The 21,650-nt window shown below is 36.6% G+C and overlaps 2 protein-coding genes across 2 annotated transcripts; one reads left to right on the plus strand and one right to left on the minus strand.

Moving 5' to 3' along the window:
- Window positions 1-354: 354 nt before the first annotated feature.
- Window positions 355-821, minus strand: K441DRAFT_665210 (uncharacterized protein; the record flags this gene model as incomplete). The annotated part of the gene is made up of 3 exons (XM_067649464.1): window positions 355-427; window positions 486-749; window positions 801-821. Coding segments are annotated over 2 exons (270 nt in total), but the record flags the coding sequence as incomplete, so codon positions are not given.
- A 5,111-nt stretch (window positions 822-5,932) lies between these two features.
- On the plus strand, window positions 5,933-6,235 carry K441DRAFT_576905 (uncharacterized protein; the record flags this gene model as incomplete). The annotated part of the gene is made up of 2 exons (XM_067644215.1): window positions 5,933-6,092; window positions 6,117-6,235. Coding segments are annotated over 2 exons (279 nt in total), but the record flags the coding sequence as incomplete, so codon positions are not given.
- Window positions 6,236-21,650: the final 15,415 nt, after the last annotated feature.

Below are 21,650 nucleotides of genomic sequence, written 5' to 3' on the forward strand. Positions count from 1 at the left end.
TGGTTTCCACCCTTAAGGGCGCTTCTGCTCGGCGATATAATAGCAGTCGCTGTATTAATGTTTGCGACCGCAGATGCATTTCTTATACTATTTTGAATCAGGATTTGAATCGGGGTTAGAATCGGAATTGGAATTGGAATTGCCTTATAGGGTTACAAAAGCAGAGCTATTGGCAGTGGTAGATGACGATGCTACTTGCTACATGCGGTAGTGCTCCTTAAATTCTTTAATTAGGTCGATAATAGATAGGGCTTCTTCGTCCTTGCGTTCCTTGCGAATAAGGTCTACTTCTAGGGCTCCTGCGAAGCTAGAAGAGCAGTGATCTTATTAGACTGGACTGGAGTGGATTTAGGGGTCAAATCCACTCTATACGCTGAGGAGGTGGTGGAGCTCTAGGACTTTAATATGACTCTAGATTAAATATATACTATAAATAGTAAGTCTTGGCAGAAGGTAAGGAAAAAGTTAAGGAAAGAAGAACGTACTAAATCAACCCCAAATTACAAAGCCTCTATATAAGAAGCTTCGTGATCTTCTACCTTAATCGCCTCCTCGAAGGCAGCATATGCGCCCTTATCGTGGCTCTCACTCTCGTCATCATCTGGCTCTATAGCCACTGGCTTACCCAGCCCACCTGGCTCCCCCAGAGGTGCCTCTGCTACTGCATTTGCTGCTATAGCTTCCTTATACGCGGCAACTCGAGCCTTTAGGGCCTCCTTTGGTGGTACCATTTGTGTAGGCTCCTCCCTCTGTAACTCCAACATATATTATTAAACGTGCCCTTGCGCGGAGGCCCGTACCAATGGCGGAGGCACTTGTTGGCCTCAATAATATCTATTTATAAGCGAGAGCGACGGGTGACGTGCGTTGCTTTGTATGCTTCGGTTTCTTCGTTAAGGCGTTACATCGAATATAGTTCTTGCCCTACAGCTTAAACTTAACCACCTCCTTTATGTCGTCGGCTTTCGAATTGATTGATTTTGGGGCGGGGGTAACGTGGAGGCGGGCGTACTAAGAAATCGTTCCATCGCGGAGGTAGGAAAGTCAAATACAACACCACGACAGTAAGTGTAGATGCAGAACCGTAACAGCAGAAGTGACAGCAGCCAGGTGTCCTAGATTCTATAGCTAATACACTACTTATTAGACAGTGAGTCAGTGGTAGAGTTAAGAGACTTGCCGATTGGCTTCTTCTTTTACACTAACCCCTCAGCGCTCTATTCCTCCTCAGCCGCACTTCGAATTGGGTATAGATCTGGAGCTCCAAGAGTTAAATTAACCGTAGATCCACTCCAATCCACCAACCAGAAGGCCCAATCCAAATCCATATCGAAGCCGAATCCACATTGGAGCTCCAAATAGACCCCGCTCCAAGTAGATCACTGTAGAAGAGATGGGTTTGATTGCTTGAACGAAGTCATAGTGTGCCCTAAACCCCTATACATCTAGTAGCTCCAATTGCTCTGCTAGCTTGTAGATGTTCCTCTAGCTATTCAACCATTTTTCAATGCTCTGTTTTTTGTTGTAGGCTTTAAGAGCCATGTATTATATTAGGACGTCGTATTTTCGACCTAAGCTAGTAGGAGCTAGAGCTTTCTTAAGTGCTTATAGTCGTTCGTATACTATATCTAGGCCGTCAATAAGTGGAAGGTAGGCTACCAATATTAATCGAACGATGTAGTTGCTAATGTCGTTTATAGCCTGTCTTTTCTTCTAGTGTACTCGTAGATCGTCCTTATATTCGGCGTAGAGCTAATTATAGGCGGTAAGCTAGCTTAGATCTAGCTTTACTATTAATGTAGCCGTCAATAGTACGTCCCTTGGTGTGGGCCGACTTAATAGTTCTAGCGTTAGGAGATCCTTTTTCTTCTTTAATGGGTCGATGTATTGCCATACCTCGTTGGTTTTAGCTGTGTCTTAGATAATAAAGAACCACTGTATCCAATCAGAAGGCTGGTTAAGGATGAGGTTGATTTTAGACGAAGGTTCGTTCGTATTAGTCGTCATTTTTAGGATTTTAATAGGTCAAGCAGGGTCCAGATTAGCGTCTTAGCGAAACCTTATTGACCCGAGGTACGAGTGGTCTATATATTCGGGTTGGGGGGTCCTGGAATTCAAAGTCCTACTAAGCCAGCTTCTGATTGGTTAGAGAGCCGGCTTCTAATTAGTTAGAAAAAAAGTACGGGCGGTAAGTTATGGCAGACTCCACGTGACGAATATCAAAATATTATAAACATTAAAATATCTTAGTATTGCACCTTCCTTTTTATTAATACCTCTATTAATACTGCTATATATATTATAAATATAGCAAATCCTACTGTTATTAAGTATAGCAAGTATTATGTCTATAAGCCCCGCCTTAACTTTATTAAAGACGGCCCTTTAAAGAAGCTTTTAAAGCTCTGCTAGTTGTATTAGTTAAAGGCACGTTTTCCCTATATATTACTTCTACTTCTGCTTACTTTTATAGGCCTCTAAGCGGAGAGCTCTTATAGAGTTAGGTTCTACTACTAATAATCATCCTATAAGGCGCCAATAAACTGCTCTACCTAAAATTAATACTAAGAATACCTTCCTACCTTGCGGCCAGAACAGTTAAGATACCCCTAAAATAGCTTAACGGCGGAAGATAATTAGGGTAATATAACGGGAGCACCACATTCTTAATCGGCGGGGTAAAGCTTACTCGCCTACTCCTCCGCTATATACCACAGATAAAGCTCTATATAGTAGAAGAGGCACTCTAAATAGCCTAAATACGTCCTTACTAGAACTAGCTTCTATACCTACTCTACCGCCAACACCTACTCTACCACCAATACTACCTTCCTTACGGTAAGCTCCCTCGTGGCAAGCTCCCTTACGGCAAGCTCCCTTACGGCAAGCTCCCTTACGGTAAGCTCCCTTACGGTAAGCTCCCTTACGGCAAGCTCCCTTACGGCAAGCTCCCTTATAGTAAGCTCCAACTACGGCCACACTACTACCCGTTTTGGTTGTCGATTGGGAGCGAATTAAAAAGTTTAGGAGTATACTATAGGCCGAATATATAAAGACGTGCAGTCGTTATAAGGAGCGGTAGTTCTAAATAGGCCTAGCTACAGAGGGTAATAATATAGGTGTATATAAAGCCTGCATTAAGGACGCCAATAGCCTTAAATATCTAACCCTTTCTCCCCTATTTGGTGAAAGCAACGGGCTTAATCTAGGGCCTATTCCTAGCTTCCTACCTATACTTACCGCGGTAGAGGAGCTTCTGATTGCGCGCGTATATGTTTATTTATAAGTCGTGCGTATACGCGGCTAGTAATATTACTATACTGGCCACGTCTGCTGCTTTGGCCAGAACACACCAAAGACTTAAAGGTAGCTACTACGGCTACCTACTAAACTTAATATACTAGTTGTGAGGCCTACGGTAGTAGAGGGTAGCGAATACCTAAGTCGGTGGTTTACTAAGCGGTATACTATAAGGCGCTTTACTATAGTATAGTGGCTTTACTTTCTAAAGGTTAATTATCCTAATTATTGTAATGTTAAAATATATAGCACCTAGCTTACCAGCTTACCTAAAAATGGCTCTATATTAGATTAGCTACCTTATATTAATAAGTTAGAGTCTAATTCTAGTAACCTAATAGCTCACCCTACTGCTCCTATATAATGTCCTTCTGCTATTAATCCTCTACCTACCGAGCTTAGCAGTAATATACTGGATGGTGAATTTAATAATAATATACTAGATACTTTAGTTTCTAATCTAGTGCCTAACCTTAATGAATTAGAGCTTTTAAGTCGTAAGGTTTAATACTAATAAGACCTATAAGCGGGCCTAAAGGTTCCTACTGTGCGACAGATACCTCTTTCTAAGCGATTAGCTAGTTTTATTATACGCGGCGCCTTTCCTACTCTGTTTCCTTATAGTAAAGCCAATTTTAACATACCACGAAGCCGTACGGTTACCCTAGCTGCGTACGCCAAGTATATGCTTAAGTATTAGGACGGTCGGTTTAGCCACTACCCTTTATTTCGCTACTATGTATTTAATCGGATTATAAAAGAGCAAGCCCTTAACGCCACCCGCTTCCTTTACGGCCGATTAGATAAAAATGGTCTATCTTTAGATAAGCTTAGTAATCTTATAAATAGTAATAGGGGTAGCTAGTTACTAAATAAGATTATACGGTATATACGGAACCTTAAGGGCACTAGACCTTACTAGAGGCAGAAGAGAAATAAGCTTACGGCTTATACTGAGAATATTAAGAGCGGGTCTTTATTCTTTACAATTAGCGTTATTAATCTATATTGGTATAATCTATACTCTTATATACCTTAATTTAATAAATATAAGGCTATTAATAAGGCTTAGCGCTACCGGATTGCTTCTTAAAATCTTAACAATAATCCGCATATTGCTGCTTATTGGCTATATTACCGCTTTAATCTATTTAGGAAGCACGTGCTTATAGACCTATTTAATAACACTAACTTTTAGTTATAATATAAGTGGTAGGTACGAGGTAGCGGCTATATATATAGCTTCTTATGGAGTTTAATAGCCCCAAGGCCAGATCCGTCAACTAGTAAATTAAGGGCGGCTTTTGCTAAGTACTGGGCTACTTTTATATCTATAATAAATCCTAATTAATCTAGACCTCCTAATCTTTAATATCCTTCTACTTTTAGCTATAAAGAACAGCTTAATACTAGTAAGCTTTTTACTACCTACCTTAATTAATTCTAACGGCACCGCAATTACACTAAATCTTACTGCTTAAGATTAAAGAAAGGCTCTACTAGAGTAAAGGAGTGCTGCTTCTATTTTCTATGCTCTCTTCGCAATAAGGCTGTTGTATTAAAGGATTAAAATCTATATTACTAGACGTTCTGTCTATAGCATAACGATAAGCTTCTTAATGGTTATAATGCAGTAATAATATTAGCGTAGACGGCGAATATTAATACGTCACCCGCTATAAGCGTATTAGTAATAGTTAACTATATAGGCAAATATTGCAGTAAGGAAGAGAAGAAGTTAACTTCCTACTAGGAGCTACTCTAATTAGTATAGCTATACGCTAATAGCCTTTATGCCTTTAGTTCGGTAGTGGCTAGGTTTATAAATAAGCTTATTACTAAACGCAATTGGTTAGCGTAGGAGGTCTACTATCTACTTCTTAATATTCCCCTTTATAAAGGCTCTAGGAATATAGTAACTTTAAATTGCCGTTAGGAGGACGATTAGAGCGCTATATATAAGCTTAAGGATAGGTAACTAAGAGGGCATGGACTGTCTAACTATAAGAAATATAAGCGCCGCCCAGATAGGGTAGAGGACGTTACTTTTCTTAATTTTCTACTCTATTTTAATTACTTTACTTATAAGCGTTAACTAAGAGTAAGGCCTTAAGTTATATCGTACTTTCCGCGATATAAGGGCGATCCTTTTTATCCATAGTATTTTAAGTTCTGCCGTATAAAGCTTATTCTTTATTACCCGTAAAGGGAGTATAAGGAAGTAGCTACTTATACTAATAGATTTGGGGCCCCTAATTATATAGCTTCCTATTAGGCTTACATTAACTCTTATTAGTACCTACCTAACTACTTCTACAATCGGAAACTAGAGGAAGGTTACGAAACTACTAATAATATTAATAAGTTTGAGGGCGATTTCGCAAACGACTTAGAGCTATATTAGTCCTTTAAGGCCCTATATACCCGTATTTAAAATACTAATAGAGTTAAGATTAAGGATCCTAATAGGCTTGGTAATAGGGAGCTTGATTATAACTATAATTAGGGTATATATTAGGGTACGTACCCGCAGCTTAATAAGAGGACTTATTGGTAGGAAGCACGGTTATAGCCTCTATTATAGAGCCACCTATCCTAAACAGCAACTCTGTCTTCCTTATAACTAGGCTAGCGTTATATTTATAACACTATAGTTAATTACTATAGGCAGATTAAACTAGGCCTTGGCCCCCCCCTATTACGGATTAATATTAATAGAGAGGCAGGAACTGGCAAATCGCATCTTATTACTATCCTCTCTACTACGCTCTGTGATATAGCAAGGGCTAATAGTAAGCCGTTGCTATTAGCTTAAGCTGCCCCTACTAGGGTAGCTATCTTTAGTATTAACGGCAGAACTATATATAATCTATTAAGGTTGCCGGTAAACCGTTCGTTTAAGAAATTACCTACTACTAGTCTTACGCCTCTATAATAAGCTTTTAAGGATATTTACTATCTTATCCTTAATAAGAAATCTATAATTGGGCAAGTATATCTGGCCTAGATTAATTACTACCTCCGTTAGATCTACCTTATATATAATAACGACTATTTTAGAGGCTTAAACATCTTACTAATAGGCGATTTCCATTAGCTTCCTCCTATAGGTTAGGTGGCCTTATATAGCAATCTACCCGCTAGGCCGTTAGAGCTCGCTAGCTATAGAAAGGGAGCCTATAAGGCGATTAACTAAACAGCTGTCCTAGATTAAGTTATACAGTAGGGCGGTAATAATACTAAGAGCTCTATATTTAGGACCGCCCTTATAGAGCTACATAGTGATTCTATAAGTAAATTAACCTAGAAGCTTCTTTTAACTAGGTATAAGCAGGGCCTATCTACTAATAAGGTTCTGGGCTTTAATAACGTAATTCGGCTATATAGCATACGCGCTGCTATAGGTAAGTATAATACTATTCGGCTTCGCAACCTTTTATAGCCAGTAGTAGCTATTAAGTTAGTTAATACTAGTATAGGTACGCGGAAAGTTACTCCTAATTAGTGCAATACTATAGAGAATCTAGCCTTATGTATTAGCGCGAAAGTAATACTAATATAAAATATCTAGGTTAAACTAGGCTTAGTAAACGGTACTACTAGTATAGTTAAAGATATCGTATAGAAGGGACACGCGGATATTAAAAAGGATTAGCCTTAGTTACTACTAATTACGGTAGATAGGTATAACGGACTTACCCTATTCACTCGGCAGGATAGTAAGAAAGTTATCCCTATATTTTCTATACTTCGTAAATAGGAGGGTATAAGAGGCTCTTGCTTACGGCGTTAATTTCTAATTACTCTAGCTTTTACTCTTACTATATATAAAAGCTAGGGCCTAATACTTAACTAAATAGTTCTAGATGTTAAGGAAAAGGATAAGACAGCTAGGCTAACCTATGTAGCAATCTTACGAGTTAAGAAGCTTTTAGGGCTTATGTTTAAATATAGGTTTAATATAAAATAATTTCAGTTATCTATAAGTAAGACTAAAGAGGTATAATAAGAAGATTTTGCATAGAGGTAGTAGTAACTACTTATAAACAACTTTTCCTAATTAGGAAATTATATACTGGCTCGGAGGTAAGCGGAGAATATAGCATTTATCTTGGTTTCCTAACTTTTAAATAGCTTAACCGCGAAATCCAAATTTTTTAAATTTTAACCCCCCTATCTGTTTTACCTTTTTACCGCTTTTAGAGCTGTTAGATATATATACAATAGTATATAGGGAGAATTGGCAGTACTACCAGATTAATATTACTACTGTCTATAGCGTTAATTGATTTTTAGAATTTTTTAATTTTTTTTAAAGGGCGGAAATGTCGCTTATATAATAAGTTATATAACCTCTAAGAATACTTAGGACCGTATATTAGTAGCCATAACTTCTCTATACTATAGTTAAGATTTTATATATACTACACCTAGAGCTGCTTATAATAACTATTACCTATAAATCTGCCGATTTATAAATTAAAAATTAGACATAGTTAGAGCTATTAGTAGGGGTTATTAATCGCGCTCCCCGTGACAAAATTTTAGATTTTAGTAATCTAAACTAATAAATCAAATTAAAAGTTCGGAACGTCTAAATAAGGTTCTGCTAAGACGCTAGCTAAACCCTAACCTAGACCCTTCCTAACCTATTAAATTTTAAAAATAACGATTTTTACTAAATTTAAAATTAACCTTATCCTTAACAAGCCATCTAATTGGATTTAATGGTTCTTTATTATCTAAGATATAGCTAAAACTAATAAGGTATAGCAGTATATTAACCCATCTAAGAAGAAAGACGATCTTCTAAAGCTAGAATTACTAAGTTGGCCTATACTAAGGGATATACTACCTACGGCTATATTGATAGCAAAGCTAGACCTAAACTAGCTTACTACCTATAACTAGCTCTACGCTAAATATAAGGATAATTTACGTGTATACTAAAAGCAAAAACAGGCTATAAACGATATTAATAACTATATTATTTGTACTATATCGGTAGCCTACCTTTTACTTATTAACAGCCTCAGTAGTTAGTTATATTAAATATTTAAGGCGTCTTTACTACTATAGTAGCTACTACAGGGACAGAGACACCCTATATTTTAGTAAGTAATTAAGCCCATCTTATATAAGAATCTTATACTATTAGTACTTACCAAATCACGTACTCATAGGGCCTCCTCCCGTCTATAAATACTCCCTCCTTTATACCTTCCTCTCTTCTTCTTTCTTCTTCCTTATAAGAGCTAGAGGCGCTCTAATATCCCTTCCTAGTCTCTACTAAGGGATCTATTAGTTAATATAGTGATATAGATAGCATCTAACAAAGAGATAGGTAAGAGAGGAGATAGGAAGGACGGAGGAACCTCCGGTAGGTGTCAGTTAAGCAATATTAACGGCGGTTTTTGTTACCCAAAAATTGCGTTATATAACGACATTTAGGAACGCAAATATATACCCCCGTCCTATACTTATACCACTACTAAATATTCTAGATTTTGTACTTAGAGCTGCTTACAATAGGTATTCCTAAAAAATCTACCGGTTTAAAGCTCTATAATTAAATGTTGTTAACGTTTTATATAGGGGTCGTTAATTAAGCTCCCGGGATATAATTTTTAAAGTTTAACACTATACTAATATTATGACCTTCTTGCAGTGGCCAAGCCACCCCTAATCTCCTCCCCCTCCTCCCCCCTCCTATTACTCGGCGCCGAGCTATTACGTTATTGCTAAGCCATTACGTCGTCGCTAAGCCATTACGTTGTCGTACGTCTGAATTGGGTAGGCAATAACGTAGTTACTTAATTATATTAGACGTCTCTATATATAGTTATATCTCTTCCTATACGCGTATTTAATTAAGTTAGGGTAGTAGACTTACTTTAATTCCAGCTATGCGGCGATTTAGTTATTAGGTATTAAAAATATTTAGTATATAAAGCTTTAAATTGGAATTATAATCTACTATATTAGATTTTACGTAGAGGGCTCTATATTAAGCTCTGCAGTCCAAATATATACTAGATTTGTAACCAATATAATCCTTAAGCCTAGCTTAAGTAGGGCGCCTTAATCTTACTACTACTTCTAAATTAAGCAAAAGCTCTATATAGGGGGGTCCCAGGGGGTCTCCCCCTAGAAAACCTTATCTCTATATATATTAATTAAAGTCTATATAATAAAGCTCTAAAATTAATTGGCTTATTACTTATAAACTCGGGTCAAAATTTACGTTGGGGGATTAACGTTCCGCATGTTTTTGACGTTTTTAATTCGTCAGGTCGTTCGTTGGTTGGGTACGTTTGTTAGTCGGGTTTGATCATCTGTTCGTTTAATAGATGAAGAAGCTTAGGACACTGCAAAGGTAGTAGAAGTAGTGACTTCTTAAATAAGGTAGTAGATTGATTGCTTTAACAGATAGTGCAGCAGGTAGTACGATTTAATTAATTGGTTAGTAGGTAGTGCGATCCGGGCTTATAACTATAAGCTTTATAGTATGGAAGAATTAAGTAAACAACTTGATTATAAATGGAGGTCTAAAGGGTCTATATATATACATAAGGAAGGTATAGATAATGAGATAAGAAAGGGATTAACCGAGTCATCGACCGAGTCAGTGGTCGAGTCAGTGGCTCGAGTCGGTGAACAAGTCAAGGTGAGCGAGTCGTTGAGTAAGTCAAGGGTAGGCTTAGTAGAGCACCAGTAGTCGGTTATAATTGGTGTTATATTATATAATTATAAGTATTTTCTAGTGTCCTAATATAAGAGATCTATGCTAGCCTCTAAGTTAGCTAAGTCGGTGCCCTTTAGCGTCCGTTTACTTTCTTACAATATAGTTTTAGAGCCTCTAGATGCCTCTCTCTAAATCTAGGCTTCTGCTTCTACCTCTATATTAAACTCTATATTTAGTAGAGGCTCTTAAGTTACTAGGATTTAAATTAGGGCGTATATACTACTATATAGTGCTATTTAGAGTATTAATTAGAGGGTCCTCTAGCCCATTTCCTTCCTAGAATAATTAAAAGTTTATAGCCGGCCGACCTTCTAGGGGACTTCCTCTGCCTATATAGAGCTTTCTTATATAACTATCTCCTTTAGCTTTCTTTTCTTAGCTTGTTATAAGGCCTCCTTAGTGGTAATCTTATACTATAATTATAATTACTATCCGCTTATAGGTGCCTTATAGGTGCCTATATAGTATATTAGCGTATAGGCCCTAATTGCTGCGGCCTTCTCCTACTATATCCACTTGACACTATACGCCCTATTCTATGCCTTATAGTCTGCTTTACAGTTAATATACTTTTTAGGTAGATCTTCTATATATTTACTAGTATTATATTGCCTAGCGCAGCGTCCATATCTAGCTTCTCTCCTATAACTCTTAGCTATATAGTTAAAGCCTTAGTATTTAAAGCACTATATTACTAGGAACGTTATCTTATATCTTATAACTAGGTAGTAGTCTCCTCCTAGAAAAAGGCCCTAATTAAATAGCGTATTTGCTAACTCTTTTAACTATATACCTATAATAAGTGACAATTTAACCTTTTGTTCTATTTGGACTCTTCTTAGCCTTTTCCACGCCAGCCTTTTTACTATAAGCCCCGCTATAGTATAGTTCTGCTTTATTATATCTTCTATTATCTACTTAGCCTCTAGGCCTTAGATAGCGAGGCTTGTAGGTACCGCGTAGACCTCTACTAGTACTAGCGGAACAGTTGGTATAGCAGAGCGTCTAAGGACCTTTGTCTACTCTATTTCTTATAGTAACCTATCTTTTATATCTTTATCCGTGACATACGCCCTAACGTCCCCACTTTATAACTTCTTTACGGCCTATATCCTATGGGTATCTAGGGGTCCTATAGCCTAGAGTTTGTGTACTAAGGCTTAGCTATTCTACTTTAATGTTTCCTCGCGGTTGGCGGCGTCGCCTATATAGATTGTGATCTTATATACTTCTATAGGTTTATAGGCAACTTATCTCATAGCTTAAGGCATTATAGGTATAGTGGCAGTGATATATGTGTATAATAGCGGGCCTATAGACGTCGGTCCGCTCTTTATAGCTATTATTGCGGCCTTCCTAAGGGCGCCAATATCTGTCCGGATTGCCTTTATGTCCTAGGCATATTGCTTTTAGGTTCCTTAGGTCTAGATAAGCTCCGCTAACGTAGCGAAGGCTATCTAGAGGGTTATAATCGCGGTAGTGAGGAAGGAGAGCATAGTGGAGCGCTCCTTATCTGCATTAAGAGATCGTTTCTATAGTGCCTACTAGGTTTATTCTGTGGTTTATATAGTCTATAAAACGCGTTCTTAAAAGGCGCGCTGTTTAATTGGGGTGGTTGGGGTAGTTAGGGTTAGGGGTTTATTTGTTTATTATAATCTGGTTTTAGGGGCTATATATTGGAAAACACCATATATACCTCCACTAACGCCGAATTAGGATGTATGGTTTTAATAGGAAGGGTTTCTATAGTCCTCTGGAGCTTATAGGAGCTCTATTAGGCTTATTTCGCAGGTTTCTTTAGTGGGCGATTGTATTGTGGTCTAATATCTTAGATAGAGTCCTAGATAGCGTTTAAGACGCCTAAAAGCTTTAATAGATCTTAATAGGTTTTAATTATTGGATTATAGATATAATGGATAGAGAGTAGGTAGTTAAGATTAACGCGTTATTAGTGTAGATATTGCTAATTATTTACTTTAGTAAACCGCGTTACGGCTATTTTAAAATTAATGTTAGGAATAGAAAGGTAGGGAGACTTCTTATATAGACCATTTGATTCGCCGGAGCCTAGTATATAATTAATAGATTTTTTAAGCTGCTTAAACTTGTTATAAGAATAAGAAGTAAATATCCGTAATATTAGCTATGCGGATATCGCGATGTGCTTTACAAACGTCTGCCAAAGTGTCTCAGACCACACAGGGACAGATAGCCTAAACTGGTTTAGTGCCATCGGGCCGGATTTATCCGGCGTCCCATGTGGTCTAAGCATACTAAGACAAAGTTATCGCATTACTACCCTTTGCGAAAGTATTGCGAAAATTAAATTAAGCGAGCCCCGCCCATACAGCATTGAATTTAAGTGATCTCACTATATAAATCGTATGACTACCACGCATACTACGCTTACCGTTCTTTAATTACTTATAAAGCTTAAGTATTACATTATATCGCTTATATAACTTAATTTTCTAGTGTTACAGGCGCAATGGTAAACCGCGATAGCCTTTAGAAACAAGCCGCCAGCTAATTTATAGAGTTTCCTTAGGCAACTAAGCGTAATACTACTACCCCCTTACATATAGGCCTTCGTACTATTCTAGCTTATTACCCACTCTAACTACTTAGTTCTAGTAAGGAGGATAAGGATAAGGATAAAAATAAGGAAAAAGAAGAGAAGGGGGAGGCTTAAGAGTTAAATAAGGATTTAGATTAAGGTAAAGATAATAAAGACGAAGATAACGTAGGCCTAGTTAATCTAGATATTTACCAGCCACCTTAAGAGCCGCTAGATAAGGAAGTAGGCTTTAGAATAGTAAGTAGGCGCGTTATTTAACTAAGTTAAAAAGCTATTAAAGCTTTTAAAGTGTAACGGAACCTTATAGCAGGAACTACAATAGGCTCGTTAATAGGCTAGGTGTGTAGGAAATGCAAGTATAAAAGTCAACAACGTAATAATAACTGGTGGAGTGGTTGCCTAATAGATTAACTTTAATTGTATTCTAAGAATTACTATAAGGAAGGAACTATCTAGGTAGGGACTAGGGGTCCTTAAATACACAACCGTACTCCTATAAAATCCTTCTTATATGTAATATATGTCTTATATATAAGGTACATAAGTTCCTCCCGTTTTTCTTGTTTAATACGTAGCATATTATATAACCTTAGTTACCATTCCTCGTTATATAGCTCTATCGGCTCCATCCTAAACTATGCCTAAATTAACCAACTAGCTTCTTTTGTCTCTTCTCTAAGTAGTTATAATATTATACTTAAAGCGTCCGTAATACCATCTCCCTCCTCTTTATCTTCGTCCTTAAAGATTTCTAATATCTTTAAGTTGTTTACTAGAGGTATAATATCCGTCTAATTAATTTAATTAATATTATTGCTTATTATACCTAAAGCAATTTCTTCCTTATACGCCCAACGTTATACTTGCACTATTGCTACAATATTATCTTTTAGTAAGATTATGCTATCTCCGTATTCTCGCTGTTTAAAAGAGGGGTTAGTTTGTATTACGTTAGTAAACCCATCTTCGTGATAACTGTCCTCTTGCTTAGAGTGCACTAAAGCAAATATTTATTCGTCCTGTGACGTTCGCTCTACCTCTAATGCTAAATATACGCGACCTATTACTCTTAACAGTTGTCTAGTTCCCTAATTAATTTGTCTTAGGGTCTTATATTTAATCTGCTACTACGCGGCTAGATAGTGAACTGTTTTAAGCCCTTGCTAAGTTGGAATGTTCTTATAATGCAGAATAGAAGGCCCTAGATACTTATATCGCGGCGTTTACTTAGTTGCTTTGTCTTAAGAAGGTTTATAAAAAGGTTCGTTTTAAGGAGTAGAAACTTATAAAATAAGGTTTATAGAAACTTAGCGATAAAAGAACAGATTCTCCTCTAATAAAGAAGGAAATAGATTTAAATAGCTCGGTAACTGCTCTTTTTAGGTCCCCCTTAGGTGACTTATTCTTTAGTAATCTTTCTTTATTAATGCTGCCTAACCTAATCTTTTCTAATACTCCTATACCTTTCCTATAGCGTTTTTTAAATTCTCTAGTGGCTCCTAGGTAGTCTTAGTGTAGCCTATTTACTTAACCTCGTACTATATTTTATTATTAACGTTCTTATAACCAACGATCTTTAAAACTTACTATTTATCTTCTTCCTATTCTCTATATATGTCTACTTTATAAACCAGTAGCTTAACATTCCCATATACTGGCTTTAGCATTACAATATGCTGTATAGGGTAGATCTTTATTTTAGCTAGTAGGTTCAATTTAAACGTAACTAGTGAAATCCTTTAGATAATTTTGAAGGGTCCTAGTCTGATATAGTCTAACTTTTTACTTAGTTGTCGACTCTTAAAATTTTTGTGTAGTAGCTATACTTTATCTCCCTCCTTAAGATCTAGTCCCTTAAATCTCTTAGCGTTATAGTACTTTTTTATTCTTTTTTATACTTTCTTTACTAATTCTATAAGGTCTGTATAAAGATTTATTAACGTCTTTATTCTTTCTTTAGCTATGCTACTTGTTTTCTTCGCTTGCCGTAGTAATAATAATATTCTTAGCTTATATCCATAATTCGCCTTAAATAGTAATGTGCCTATTCCTTCTTAAGGTGTTACATTATATATAAACTATATAACTAGTAATAGCGATACCTAATTATTCTGTGCGTGATTAATATAGTGTCTTAAATACTGCTCTAGTGTCTAATTTAGTCTTTCCGTTTAACCGTCTGTCTATAGATAATATACGGTAGAAGTTGCTGCTCTAACTCCTTACTCTACTAAGAATACCTTCTAGAATGCTGCTATAAATCTTAGATCTCTGTCTAATATAATCTTACTTAATGCTCTATGTCTTGTAAATACTTCCTTAACATAGATTCTAGCGACATTTTCTACTAATATCTCTTCTGTGCATGCTATAAAGTATCTCCACTTTATAAGCTTGTCTACTATTACTAAGATTACGTTATAATCTTGTCCGGTAATAGGATCTCTTAACTTTAGTAACTTTATAATAAAGTCCTATAATATAACTTCCTATGGTCTCTTTAGTGTTTTAATAGGTTATAGCCCTCTATATGGCTTATACCTTATTAGTTTATTTCTTTAGCAATCTAGACATTCTTTTATTACTTTTCTTGCGATATTCTAGATTCTATTAATAATATATTCTTCTTAAAGTCTTAATACTAAGCCTGTGGCTCTATTATGTCCCTAAGTTAATCCCTTATAGAATTCTTCTATAAATTACTCTGCTATGCTTCTTAGGATATACTTTACTTCTCGGTTTTTATATATATCCGTCTATAGATCTTCTAGCTATACCTTTAGAATTCCTTATACCTAAAAGCTTTCTAGTAACTTATAAACTCTCTCTGGTTCTTCCTAAGTTACTATAATTTTTAAATGGTTATACCTAATTAATCTGTCTATGTCTTTTCGCAGTAAAGCCCCTAATGGCTTTTCCTCGTTTTATAGTTTAGCTTTACGGCTTAGAGCGTCTGCCTATATATTGTCTGTACCCTTAGTATACTGAATTTCAAAATGGTATTCTATAAGTATCTCTACCTATCTAACCTGTCTTTAGCTAAGCTCCTTTGTTATTAGGAATCCTATTAGGTTCTTATAGTCTATCTTAACTATAAATGGTTTCTCTATACCTTATAAGAATGCTCTCTATTTCTTTAGTGCTGTAACTATACCTAATAACTCCTTATTATAGATATTATAGTTTAACTCTAGTAGCGTTATCTTTCGACTATAGTATACCACTGGGTGCTATTTATTTTAATATTTCTGCATAAAGTACGCCCCTAGTGTATAGTCTAATATATCTATTTTTATAACCGTTTCTAATCCTAGTTAATAGATTTTAAGAACTGGCTCCTAGGTAAACAACTCTTTAACTTTTTTAAATAATTCTTGCTGCTCCTTTCCCTATACTTATAGTTCTTCTTGCTTTGTTAATCGCGTAAATAGCTTAATATCTTTTAACTATTACGCTATAAACCTTCTATAGTAATTGCAAAACCCTAGGAACGATCTTAACTATATAACGTTCTCTGGTTCTTACTAATTTACTATAGCCTTGATCTTTTTTGGATCTATACTAAGTTGGCTTAGTTTAATGATAAATTTAATAAAATTGGTTTTTCTGGTGAAGAACTCGCATTTCTTAATTGCTACTGGTATCTGTTCCTTTTATAGTCTTTTTAAGACCTATTTAACGTGTTCTCTATATTCTTCCTTAGTTATTAAGTAGATAATAATATTGTTAAGGTATATTATAATAAATTCATCTAAGTGTTCTTTTAATACATTGTTAATACGCTTTTAAAACGTTGCTAGTACGTTTATAAGCCCGAATTGTATAACTAATGGTTTATATAGTCCTTCCTTTAATTTAAAGGCTGCCTTCTATTTGTTGCCTTCCTTAATTCTAATTTGATGGTACGCCTATCTTAGATCTATCTTTATGAAGATTTGCGCGTTGCCTATCCTATTTTAGATTTCGCTAATTAAGGGTAAAGGATACCTATTCCTCTTGGTAATACTGTTTAACTATCTATAGTTAATACACAGCCTTAGTTTACTATTTTTCTTTAGTACGAATAGTACTGGATATCCTACTGATAACTGTGATGGTCTGATATATCCCTTTTATAGATTTTCCTAAACAAATTCCTTTAATGCTCTACCTTCTTCTTTAGTAAGCTTATAGATTAAAAAGAACCTTAGACTTATTCTTAGTTTTAATTCTATTTTATAGTCCTATACTATATAATTTAACAGCTTTTTACTTTTCGGTAACTATAGTTTCTTGCCGTACTTATAGTATCTCTTTAGTATATAACTTAAGCCTCACTCAGTCTCTTTATATATTACTCCGATTTGGTACTATACTAACTTAGCTTATTGTTATATTTTGCGGCGTTAAGTATCTCTAATATCGACCTGACCTGTAATCCAATCGATTTTTAGATTATATTCCTGTAACTAAGGCATTTCTAATACTGCCTTATCCCGTCCTAATAGTAGGATATTAAAAGATATCTCAATTTGCCTCCCTTTAATGGTTAACTAAATAGGTCCTATTTTAAGATTAATAATCCCTCCTCTATAGGCTATTAGATCTCCTAAAATTGTAACTAATAGGTAAGGTTATTCCTTCTGTCTATAAGGTAGTCCTATTCTTTTAACTGCTACTAGTAAGATATGGTTTTGCGTCGCTTTACTATCTATTAGCGCTTTAAATTATTAATCTTGCCACTTAACTCGTAAATTTAGGTGTTATTCTTAAATTCCTTTAAGGGTCTAAGGCTCTACTACTGGCTCCCTCTAGTTTTATGGGCCTCTACTTTTCCTAACTATTAGCTGCTTAATCCTATTTATACTTGGTCTAACTTAGGCTAATACTTAGTTTGCTTTTTATCTTTAATATGCTATAGATATATATTCTCTATGTATTCCTACTACTATTATCTATCTAAGTATTCTTCTATAAAAAATTTTCCTGGCTAAAGTGTTAAGTCGCCTAACTTCTAAACTTTACTAGATGCTATCTATGTATATATTTAGCATTCCTGTATTATTGCTTATCTATTATTTAATATATCCTTATAGGGTATTTCTAATTTTTTTCTTTTGGATTTCTATGCATTTTGTATATATCGTCTATATATATAATCTATAATAGCGTATAGTATGCTAGGTGCTTTAGGTTAACTCTTAGCTCGTCTTTATCCTTAAGTTTAAACCTCTATTATACTAATTTAAACGTTATAACTTTATTTATAGGTACTAAGATACGTCTTTTGCTTCTCTAGTCCTCTAATTATTCCTCTAAATCCTTTAACGTTATAATTAAGGCTCCTTTAATATAAGTGTTCGTACTAACTTAATAGCACGAGTGAGTCGTATCCCGGGGCACGAAATACGTATAGTATCGTATGCTCTTTGGGATGGTGGTGACTGTCTCTTATATTGAAGCAGACTACGTAGTCTATATACTAATGCGTCCTTCCCCCCTAATTAGTTAGTGCTTATGCACCAGACGCGTAAGCGGGTGGTTGGTGCGCCGAACGCGTAAACGCGTACCTAGCGTACCGAACGCGTAGGCACGCGGTTGGTACGACAGGTGCTGTAATTATACACTGGCGGTACTTGAAAAATAAAACCACTTGTGTATAGTCTCCGTAGTTGCTTTAATAAAACTATAGAACACAAAAGAAAAATACATAGGAAATCCCTCCTAAGGTGCCTTCTGGGTTGCCTTCCAAATAGTGCTCTAAGCTGGCCGTAAGTCCTGCTTACGGTCCGTAAAATGAACTATACGGCCTTTTAACGGGCCGTAAATGCACCGTACGGCCTTCCGACGGGCCGTAACTAAACCGTAAATGCTCCGTTAGTCTCGCTCTACCCATTCTATAACCTTTAGGTTAAGCTTATTNGTGTTAATTAGGGTTTTAAGAGCTTAACACGGCTTTGCCTTAGTCATGGCGTCTACTAGGTTATCTCCGCTGCTGATCCATTTAACCTCTGTAATCTCACGTTGTTCGTAGGCCTGACGTAAGCACATTAGGTTGACCATAAGCCTCTTCTCTTATGTCGTACCTAATTTAACTAGGCAGTTATAAAGGGACTTTAAATCAGTATATAAAACTAGGGGTAACTACTCCAGTTATAGAATCTTCTGGACCGTTAATTTAATTGCGGCTGCTATATTAAAGCCATAAGCTAGTATATATAGTTCAGAAGCTAGTACACTGCGGGTTACTTATTTGCACTTAATTGAAGACTAGTGCAGTATATTTGTATCCTAATTGTGGTCCATAAGTACAATTATAAAGCCGATTTATGATAATAGGTCTTTGTTATTAGCAAAAAAGGTATCCATAAATGCCATTACACTAAGGGAATTTAGGTCTAGTGGTATAAAAGTAAGTCCTCTTATCGCGTTGTCAATTTGCCATTAAATGCGCTTATTAAGCTGCTTAACATTTTCTTCTTGTAGATCTACTACCTGGGCCGCAAAAAACAAATTATAGGCAGATTTGGGTTGGCAGACTGTGGCAATATAGGCGCCTCTTACACGCTGTACAGCGTATTAATCCTTCGTATTTACGGTCTTGCGGGTCTCTCTACAGGAGCTAGTAAGGTCCGCAGGCCTTGCTGTAATAAGCCTTAGGTTTTAAGCTTAGCGTTCCTAAGTCAGCTAGATTAGGTTGCCCTTTTGTATAATTAGGCCTCTATTAAACTTAATCGGATTCTGCTTAGTTAACTGCTCTTACGGCTTTACTAAGAACTTAGCCTTTTATAGTTTAGTTTCTTTAGCATCTATAAAGGTCTGGTCTGCTAGGAATAGGGTATTGTCTATTTAGAGTCTAATAATACTAAGGCCGTTCGATAGGCTGTATAGGAGGTAGGGGTTATAGGTCGACTGTTCCATTTTGAGTTTGCTAACGTGATGCTGGTGGTACGTCTTAAACTAATGGTTTCCAGCTTCTGGTACTCCGTAAAGAGGTTTTACGACCTATAAAATTGTTCCTGGTTATAGGTTAAGTTCCAGCGGTGGTCGTATAAAGATGTCCCTACTTAGGTAGGTATTAGACTGCACATAGGCTTGTGAGATGTCCCGTAGGTAAAGGGCTACGGGTTTGCTTTGCTGTAGTCCGGGCATAAGTGCAAGTATAATCCGTTGACTAACTCGTTAAATTGTGGGTAATTGCGTAAGGACTAAGTTCTTTCCTTGGTCGTTATAGGCTTATACGACAAGTCTTGATTTTTTAAAGGCTTTATTAGTACTAGGGTACTTAATCTTGTTAATAAAGCGTGAGTTAAATACACGGACGCCTTGCGGAACGTCTCTCTCCGTTACAGCCGTAAAAACACCCTTTTTAAGTAGTCCATTAATCTCCTTACGTCATAAGTCCGTAAAAGGGGTTTCCTATACTAGAACTGATATATCCGCAGGCGGAGATTGCCTTGCGGATATTCCTGCGGAGGTTAGGTGATTTTCTATTACGGAGTTCTTGGTTACGGGGTGCTTTTGAGGGCGTCCTCGACTACGCTTTACGGTAGGTTCAGCAGGTTCAGTAGGTTCCTGGGGGACTTCTATAGTAGGCAGGGGTGCTTCTATTTCGTCTGATTCGGCAGTCGCTTCTAGTTCGTCTGGTTTAACGTTATGGGTATTTTCGGGCCAAAAGTAGGGTTTTACGGACGTGCTTCTAAAGCTAGTTGGTCCGCTAGAAAGCTGTACGCAGTACGTCTCGTTTTCTACGGCTAGTAGATAATAAGGTCCGGTCTACTTACCGCTTTTACGCTATACGAGGACTTCAGAGTTAAGCGGGAGGTTGTGTACTAGGGTCGTGTTAGGTCCGTTGCGGTGGTGTAGGGCGTTATTAACAGCTTATTTAGCCCGTAGCTTAACTATCTCGGCCATTACCTTCCATATTATAGCTGCTTATTCCATAATAGACGGGGTAGGAGGGCCTAGGTTGCTTATCCTTAGGTAGGCTCCGTAGACTAAAAGGGTGGGTACTAGTCCGTCTAGGCTAGCGGTGTTATTAACGGCTTTTACGGCTATCTATAGAGCCAGTTCCTTTTAGATGTCCTTATATTCGTCCGTAATAATCTAGTAAGCTCTCCGTAAGACTAGGTAAGCTTGCTTAATAAGCCTAACGGACTAATACGCCTTAACTGGAATAGCTTTTGTTGATATAGCCATGGCCATAGCATACTGCTGGAATTCCTTGCTGATAAAGTTCCTACCGGCGTTGTAGGTAATATACTTAGGGGGTCCAATATATATATCAATCTAGTAGGTCCGTAAAATGTCCTAAGTGTATTTTATAGATATATTTTGCAACTAACAGGCGGCTTAATAGTGGGTTGCCTTGTTAATTATATATAATACTAGACTGCCGTTAATGTATATAATGTCTACGTACACTAAATGGTTAAAGTTAAGATCCTTATAAAGGGTGAATTTAAATTAGCCTGGGGAACGTCCGTATTTCTAGCAGAAGGAGTAGTATTTGGTTAGGTGGTTAACTACCTTCCTATTAACGTTGTTATGTCTAGAGCGTTTAAGGACTCTATATAGCTTTTCGGCTGACGGATAGCCGAAACGGCGGTGCAGGCGGTGGATTTCCGTACTGGTAAGGTAGCACGGGTTATAATCAAAAGATTCCTAAATATAGGTCTGTAAAGTCTCTCCCTATATAAGGAACGGGTGTCCAAATTATCATATAATTAGTAGGGTAATATACTTGCTTCCTAGGGCAGTTACGGGGCTAATTAGGGTGTCCGTAACATTATTATAGTACACCTATAACCTATCCATGTCTGCAAAACAGAGTAGGAAGGGGGTGTCCGCTTTTACTACGTAGAAGTTAACTAGGCCAATTGGAGTCTTAACTTTAACTAATCTAATTAATGCGGTTAAGCCGATGCCGAATTAGACGTTTACGGCCCCAGTTTGTATAGTATTAATATCCGTATTATTATTTGCGGTGGTCCTATATGCAAGGTATTATCCATAACCTATAGTAGACTTCTTAAAGGCACCTATATC

Source organism: Cenococcum geophilum (genome assembly GCF_001692895.1).
Source record: "Cenococcum geophilum 1.58 unplaced genomic scaffold K441scaffold_42, whole genome shotgun sequence".
In the NCBI taxonomy this organism is placed as follows: domain Eukaryota; kingdom Fungi; phylum Ascomycota; class Dothideomycetes; order Gloniales; family Gloniaceae; genus Cenococcum; species Cenococcum geophilum.